The 9,058-nt window shown below is 36.7% G+C and overlaps 1 protein-coding gene across 1 annotated transcript in view; it reads right to left on the bottom strand.

Moving 5' to 3' along the window:
* Positions 1-998: 998 nt before the first annotated feature.
* Positions 999-9,058, bottom strand: part of LOC121327904 (ras GTPase-activating protein 3-like) — a 72,363-nt gene continuing 64,303 nt past the window's right edge. Inside the window, exons 20-24 of the mRNA XM_041272229.1 lie at positions 8,370-8,452; positions 6,494-6,702; positions 4,277-4,380; positions 3,350-3,533; positions 999-2,627 (exon numbers count right to left, since the gene is read on the bottom strand). Coding sequence (XP_041128163.1) covers positions 2,552-2,627; positions 3,350-3,533; positions 4,277-4,380; positions 6,494-6,702; positions 8,370-8,452 — 656 coding nt within the window. The 3' untranslated portion in view covers positions 999-2,551. The remainder of the gene's footprint in view (positions 2,628-3,349; positions 3,534-4,276; positions 4,381-6,493; positions 6,703-8,369; positions 8,453-9,058) is intronic.

Consider the following 9,058-nt stretch of genomic DNA (forward strand, 5'->3'; position numbering starts at 1 on the left):
CAAACGTTCGACTCAGTGTGTTCTAACTGTATCGGCTATTTGTCTCTTTACCTTCAGTTTACCATCACGTTTCCATCTCCTTTTTCCTAATGGGGTTTATTTAATTGATCTAAATGCGCTTTAGATAATAAAAAAAATAAAGTAAAAGGATATTTTGTGTTTCCAGGTTATGAAGATCAAAACATCCTCAGTGAATTTCAGTCTGTAAAAATATGTAAAAAAAACCAAGGGGTGTCCTGTTTTAACAATTTATACAACGGCAGGATTTACATTCAACGTCAAATTTCAAATGTATTTGTTTAACCAGGATAGATCCCCGAGATATAAATCACACTTACATGACACTGTCTGTAGTGTGCTTTTCTTTAGTGTTTCCAGATTTTAAAACATTTAAAAACAGGCTAGAATAAAGGAAAGATGACCCACTTTGATTTAAATTTGCATACTTTTAAAACAATATATAGTTTGGTAAAAAAAAAAAAAAAAAAAAAAAAAAAAAAAAATCACTCTACTTTTTATTATAACATAAAAAGCTCCGAAGTCTATGTGAAAAATGTAACCCTTTTCTGGCATTCGTGTATATGTATGTATATGAAGGTAAAATAAACTGATCAGATTTCAGAGGTAAAACATTGACAGCGAGACATCAGTGAGAAATGACAAACAACTTAAATGGCAACTAAAAATACCTTGGAGACGATTGGTACACACACACACAATCATTTTACAAATGAACCCTAGAAATGCCTTATAATGAAAGAAGCACTGTGACGCTCTGGAATAGATGCAGTCCTCAGCATCTGACCTCTCCCTTCTGGTATTGAATGGAACAGCATTCTAGTAAGATGTAGTTGGCTAGTTTTATATGTACACACATATACCATTAACACAGCTGCCTTCATTTAACAAAAGTAAATAAAACATACTTCATATTTTCACAATCTTCATATTTTATTTCTTTTTTTAATACTTTCAAAAAAATAAAACGTTAAGATTTATTTTTACAGCTTTAAACCTTCAAAATATGACTATTAAAAGGATACTTTTTCTGCTGCAGCTGCATTTTTTCAAGTTGAAAACAGAATTGGTGTTCATTACTCACCCAAAACTAAACTGTACGGGGATTTGGGCCAAACAGAAACCGGTTATAAAATTATACATTTTATTACTGGCTCCTTGGCATTTTTTAAAGAAAAATGCTTTATTGTACTGTATTAATAATATTAAGACTAATGACAGATTTTTATTTATTTGGTTTTTTTTTAAACTCAATGTAAAATGCCATACATCGAGACGGCATACTGTTCTGTATTTGTGTGATACAGAGACCATGACCTCAATTTCAAGCAAAAACAGCACAGCAGCAGCATGTCATAAACCAGCTGAAGATTAACAATAATCCCTCTTGACAAAACTTTCAAGAATTGATGTAAATAAATAATTTACATCCCCCCTCTCCAAAAAAAAAAAAAAAAACTTTACAGCTTAGGAGGTAATTCTAAAAAACATTCTGGGGTTCGGAGAAAAAGTTGTACCACATTTTAAAACAGCGTTTTTAATTTCTGATCTGGTTCAGCAGCATAAGAGTGCTGATATTAACACTTGGCTAGCGCAATTCAGTACTTTATCCTCAACACTTTATGTAACAGTCAATACCTGATGAACACAAACACCGACCTTAGAGGGTAGTATTTTCAAACATATTTACTCTATGGTGCTTTACTTTTTGTGAAACGAAAACAAACCAATGCTAAAACTTTAAAGAACACATTTGAATTGTCTATCACTATTTGTTCCTCCAGTCACAAAAAAAGCAGTCTAAAGTAAAAAGTTCCTTATGTTCTTGGTATACAAAACATCATCCTCCGATGATCTAAGCATATGGCACTGATGTTAATGCACACACCACTACACATGTCTCAAGAACCCAACGCAGAACATATCTGCACTGTCTCTCTCTCTGTACCTTAAAAACAAATACAATACCAGTTTGTGTTGACAAATAAATACAACCTGTTAATAACCCTGGTTCACATAACAGCTGAGGGGATTAATATTTAGATTTTTGAGGTATAAAAAGAAAAGAAAAGACAAAGCAATCTTGAAGTGGCAAAGAAAAACAAAACAAAACAAAAAAAAAACTGGTGTTTGGCCCACTAACTTTGTATAAAGCTGTGTGTCTCCTACAAGTTGGCTTGGTCCCCGAGAATTTGAAACACAATGGAGTTTACACATTTATTTTACTAAAACGTCAGTTCTCATTGATCATTTAATTGATCATTCAAACTGAAGCAGGTATAAAAGAATAAAAAAAGACAAAAAACACAACACCAAAAAGACAAAGAGTTACATCATCTGTGAAAGGCAGATGACTAAAGTGCATAGCAACTACTGTAACAGTTTGTGAAAAATATAGCATTTAGTAAGTCAGACAAATGGAGAAAGCTTTTCTTTTTTTTTTTTTTTTTTTTTTTTAGATCTGTACATTATGCTACCATTTTCAGGTATACAATGTTTTGATCTAAGAATCAAACTTTTGCTCTTCTCCCATTCAGATGGAATACGTCGAACTCTCTGACTGCTGTCTGATGTAACCATGGAAACTCTTGTCTCCTATGGGATGCTCCCTGAAAAGAAAGAAAGAAATAAATAAATAAAATAAGCAACATCCTATAAACCTAAAATGATTTGGATAAAGAAGTCTTGAGATATCTATGTCACACTGTGTTGTTTCTTAATTGATATACTTCTGCTGCAAATAGAATTATTATCTGTGCCTTATATTCGTAGACATTTTCAGTATTTAATGGTGTAGACAGCTCACTTATTTATACCACCCTGATCCTGCTTTTTTGCAATAACTTAAAGAAACAGTCAATTCACTTTTTTGGCATAAATACAGCCCCATTAAAAAAAAATAAAACAAACAAACAGAACAGTTCTAGAAAAAAGTATTAATAAAACAGTTGTACATAGTTTTGTGGTGTATTGAACTTTTGTCAGGTATGACAATAGGGGTAGCAACAAATAAATCGACTAGAAAGGTGAGTTATCCTCAGAAACCGTGTGCCACCTCATCACATCCTTCAATTTCAAAGCAGCTGCAGCAGCAAATCTACAAACTTAAAAACAGTAATGTGAAGTGTACGCCAGTAGCGAACTAGCAATGTCAATATTTGAATTGTACTGAGCTGTTTGAATCAAAACAGAAAGTTATTGTGAAGTGTGCAGTTTCAGATGGACAGAATAAGCTTACCAGACCTGAAATTAGACGACCAACGAAGTTTAAAAAAAAAAAAAAAAAAGAAAAATGGATAAATCAACTGTGGTGATAATGATGGCCACTTACTGGCTCCCATACTTGGTCTTCATGAACTTGTCCTTTTTGTACTGGGCATGCTCCTGCTCTAGCGTGTGGACAGTGGCTGCCAGCAGCTTCAGTGTTTTGTATGTCTCCTGGGGGTCGTCAATCACAAAGCCGGAATACTCTTCCTGTTCCGGCCCGTCGTACACAGACTTACTGCCACAGGCCTCTGAAAAAACAAACAGGAACATGAGCCCATCTGTGTTCCGAAGCCTTGGTCAGGATTCATAAAGGAGCTTGGCTTGCAGAACAGTCTGCACATGCATCCTTTTCCAGGCCTGAACAATATAACCACTGGGTGGAATGTGCAAGTCTACTTTCACTGCAACCTTCTCAAGGTGCTATGCACAGGCAAAATATGAATTGACAAAGTGTGTTTACTTCTACAGCAAACTGGTATCCAACAGGCAGTCTTGTGTGATGCACTGCAATTACAGATTCAGACTCCTGATAATGAGATGAGGTTACGATCTCTATAGCTGCTCCCGCAAAACAAGCCTGGCTCTTTTGTGCAGATGTTTGTTTGCCATGTGTGTGTGTGCGTGTGTTACATCATGGGGGGGGGGGGGGGGGTGGTCTATCACCTTGTCCAGCTGGCCAGGCGGTGGCCCCCAAACCAAGTGGGTAAGATGCCGAATTGCTCATCTCTATCAGGCTCCATAATCAGTAATAAAAATTACTATTCTCAAATACTGGGTTAGGGTTTGTCCTGAACTACTGAAAGACACTTCACGTCATCATAGTCTACTTGGTTATACAGAAGCCAATTAGAAATGAATAGAATAGATTGAGAAAATGTATCTACTAAAGGTTTAAACTATGTTATTCTTGTGGAGTTAGTACTCATCTCTCCATCTGAAGAGCACAGAAAAATCCTAAAAAAAAAAAAAAAAAAAAAGCCTTGACTTTTACCTTGCATTTTGTCCAGCTTGCTCATGTACGTGCTGAAGAGAGAGTAAATGCGTTCAGTCTCTCGGTCTCCATCCACGTCGAGCTGGATGTTTGCTGGTAGCCCCCTTGAATAATACATGCATCATTTAGCTTCAATCAAGGGACACAGAGGTAAATATTTAAATTTACTGTGCCAAAACAATCACGGCTCATTTCAACCATGTCGAGTGTGTTTACAGAGAAACAGGAAACTGTTGTCATCTGATTAATTCTATTGTGGAAAAAGAACTTGTAGGACACACAAACTATGCAGCTATTGTATCCGTGCCCAGTTATTGTGCACACAAGCGTACTGGGAAAGAAAACAACTAGAGATCTGAGGGGTTGCATGTTGTCACATGGCAACCGTTCTAGGTCAGAGTTCAGAGGTCACCAGCACATTTCTCTCAAGGCAGTTACATGACCCTGTGAATGTGATGTGGGGAAAATTAATGATTGAATATAATAATTTATCATTTTACTAATACAGATGGTTGAAATGTATCTGTGTTTTGATTTTCCCCCCTTTTTCAATTCCTCTCCTCTACAGACTTGTCTGTCTAGGTTTAATGTTTAAAGAACTTTGTATAAACAATGAATGGCAAATGGTCTTTGGAAATTTAAAAGTGATTCTTGATTAGATTAAGAAACAGACACATGAACAGATATGCATCTGGTCTTGGAAGATACAAGTTATTTGAAGTTAAGCGTCTCCAAAAAGGTGACAATGGTCTGGAGAGATCGGAGTAATTTATGGTTCTGTTCTGAGCAGAGGAACAATGGAATTACAGGCAAGCATACCCTGATGATTAAAGCATTTCTCTTAAGAGAAATTAAGAATTATATGAGAACACATGATACTGATGCAAGATCTTATTAATCAAAAAAGCTTGATTAATCTATTACAAACAAACCTGTAACGTGACATTTTGAGGAAAAACTATAATGATTTAACCATTTATAAGGAGAAAATACTGAAAACAGTGATTTGAAATACTTAAAACATACATAATATTAATTGTTAATCTCTTCATTATGGATCTAGGGATAAGTAAGCCAGAATCGCTAGTTCTTGTTGAGGTATTGTTTGTTTATTATGGTTAATAATTACATTATGAGCTATAATGGGTATTTTCTTTAATGGTAATTGGCGAGGACGCAGTTGTGACATAAACCCTAGATATACAGTGTAAATATGCACGACAGTATAGTTTGTATATCAAATGGTTGCTAAGTTACGGGGGGGGGGGGGCTGGGGGGGGGCATAAAATGCACTGGCAGTAAATAAAGGCACTACAAGGGATGCCTTAATATACATATTAGAACACTTAGCAGCAAAAAATAATAGCAAAGACTAATGAAAACTTACAAACCATTTACAATGACAAAGTACCAAATTAGCACTTGCTCTTAAAGAGAGTTCATTAAAGCACAGAAACAGGAACATTACAAGTGAATATATGGGAACATTATCTTTGTGGAGTGCTTTGTAGAACTTTTATAATGCATGTACAAGAAATAAGTCAGCGAAATGTACACAGTAATGTGCTGTAATTAATATTGTATCTACATAGTGACAAGGATGGATAATTAAATGCTACAGAATAGTGTGTAATGTTCAAAACACGCTTCTTATTTACTTTTGCTGTCTCCTGTGCTGTAAATATAACAGCAATATGTTTTTTACATAAACAACTTTGTTTATAAACAAGTTTGGCATTAAACAACGTTCAGCCCCAGACCCTGTCAGGATACGTCGTGGAGTGTATCTAGCTTTGTACTTTCACATTCTCGGTGCACTGCGCGCAGTACCACTTGACACCACTAGGAGTGTTCCATGCGTGCATTGTAAGCAGGTTTGCATGTTAAGTGTACATCGTGGCTGTGAAACTGAAATTAAAATGAAAAGGCTTGAGTTGTTTGACAGCATTCGCCCCACCACTGTGTTGATAAAGTATTCTGATTAGTTGGATTTAAACGATAACATTAAAACGGTAATTACCTTTCAACTCTGCTGGCCTCAACCCAGGTACAGTAATAGTATGTAACCAGAACTGTTTCCTTGAAATGAGGAAGTACTCCAAAGACATACCGCAATAAATATCATGACCATTTTTGAAAATCTAGATTGCAGGAATGCAGAGAGCACAGCCTACAGCATTGTGTTGGTTTCCTCTGAGTCTGCAGTGGGGTTCTTACCCTGTGCACGGTGAGCACCCAGCAGCACAGTCTGAAGAGGCTTTGCAGCACAGCCAATGGCCGTTGAGGTATGCAGAGGGGTGGTACATCGAGAGCCGCTTCTTGTTGCGCTGGCTGACCTTCGTAAGAATGTCGATCCAGTCCTTAGCTTCGACACAGTTATTAGCCTGTATGTACAGCGTTCTTTCTGGCTGAATCACCTGGAACATCTAACACGACCAAAACAAACAAACCAAATACAAACACACACATAAGTATCTCTAACAAGACAAAACAAGCCGTAGCATGAAAGGAGAGCCACGCATGGTAAATCCCAGCGAAGCATTGAAAATCATGGTTAGCATTCATCTTTTTCATTTGTTTATCCTCAATGCATGTTTGTGGTTAAGACTGAGTGGTCAACTTCTGATTTCCTTTACGAATAACAGAAGCCACAGTAAAGCGCAATCTTACTTCCTACCATGTGTTTATTTAGTAGCCTGGTTTTCCAGACTAATCCCAGGTTAAAATGTATGAGCTATGGTACCTGTTTAAGGAACTGAACTTATTTAAGCTAGAACTAAGAAGTATAAGGGTAGCCCAGGAATCGACAGAGTTAACCCTTTTGCACATTATTTGCATTTGTTTATTAATATGATTTGCCATATCTCACTATTCTTTACAGTGCTTCCCACTGCTTTTGCATGCTTTCACTGTGCTATGCTTTTACTGTGGGAAACTGCTATAAGAGCAGTGCATACCCAGCACAGGACCAGGAGACACAGTAGATAATTATACTCGACAGCAGACTAGTAAACTGACTTAAAATACTAAAATGTATATCTATGCCCACACAGTATTTTTCACAAACTATTTTCTTTATCGAAAGTGCTGAAAGAGTTACATGACATAATACATGCCTTGTAAAGTTTAATACTCCGTGCCAGAACCCTGGAGCTCTAGCTAAGCTGTGAATGGTGCCAGCAGGACAAGGTCACTGGGCTTTACTCTCCATTATTAATTGCATAATGCTTGATTTACATCTTAATGAAAACAAGATGATCTCAATCTCACTAAGGTTTTCCGGCAAATGATTATCTCTAAATGAACCCAAACAACCAACGTAGTGGATCCCTTATCTTCGGAAGGGAAAAGGGACAGGGTTACTGAGGTGGTTTAAATAGAATCGAGGCGCTTCGCACAGATCTAGCATTGCACCATAGGAACCAGCATTAAAAAAGCGCTGCTGCACAAGCCAAGGCATGGAAATAGTAAGAGGTCAAACACTGTTAATCGTTAACATGAGAAACACGTTACTTGAAAATACAAGTATACCCACAGCTTCTAAGAGCAAGATGGGTCTGTTAGCTTAACTATGCATGCAATGCTAACTTGTCAAACAGCTGCAATATTATTACCATATGAAACATGTTACTTATATGCTTATTTGTAATGTTTTGCTTTAACATAATTGCTTATGAAACTGTTACTGGGGTGATGTATTATCGGAATGCGTCAACTGTGTTTATTATGATCTGAGCCTTAACACTGAAAACTTAACATGCGCTTGCAGAAACTTTTATTGTAGAATAACTTTTTAACCCTCACACGAAGTTATTCAAATGGCTAAATGATGAAGAGGACTCACCTTTGAGTGCCTGTGTTTGAATCTAGTTTACATCATGTCTACTACGACTATTACTCTATTACTCACCAGATTGGAATTTTGTGTGTGGGGACATTGCCAGTGCTATCAACGCTTTGTACAGTGGACAGTGTCTAGAAATTTGTAACTAAAATAAAAAATTTAAAAAAAATATCTAAAATACAGTAGAATTAATGTTTTTGCAAGTTGTGAGGGTGAGAGTTGAATCTGAAGTCAACACATCGTCCTTACGTTTTTCATTTTGAAAGACGACTCTTCAAGCTTCTCCACAGCGAGGATGTTCTCGATTGGGATATTACACAGCGGACGATCCGCTGCAATGCAAAGAAAAGACGCCGATTGTGAGTGGGAAGGACTTCCCGGTTTGTGAATATTTTTCTTGGAAACAAAAAAATAAAATTACAATCAAAATCTGCATAAAAACTAAACAAACGTGACTAAACAAACTAAACAGATGATTGTTCCAAGTGAGGCAATGAAAAGCTCATATGGGGTGAGAATACAAAGCCCAGGCTTTTCCCTAATCGCTCACAAGTGCACAGAACGGGACTTCCACTGTAGTGGCCCAGGATTTCATCCCAGGAATGCTGTTGCAAGCTTGTTATATCAAATGGACACGGTGTAGTAAACAGAGCCTATTATCTAAAAGCTGACTAGTGTTATGGAGCTGTTCTGCACATTCCTAATTTACAATGTCACCCAGAGCTTTGAAACACAGCGATGAATTAAGAAATACTAAAAGAAATGACAAAATCAGTGACAAACCTTTTGACCTTTTCAATGTCTGCAAAGGATTCTAGTAAAAATTTGGGTTTCTTTTAGTAATTCTTAATGTTATTAAAAAGTCCCAATATTTACAAAAACAAAATGCATGTAGAAAACTACAAAGCCTTCTGCTGTTTCAAGGAGTTGTGCCCTAG

This window comes from Polyodon spathula, chromosome 15 (assembly GCF_017654505.1).
Source record: "Polyodon spathula isolate WHYD16114869_AA chromosome 15, ASM1765450v1, whole genome shotgun sequence".
Lineage (NCBI taxonomy): Eukaryota > Metazoa > Chordata > Actinopteri > Acipenseriformes > Polyodontidae > Polyodon > Polyodon spathula.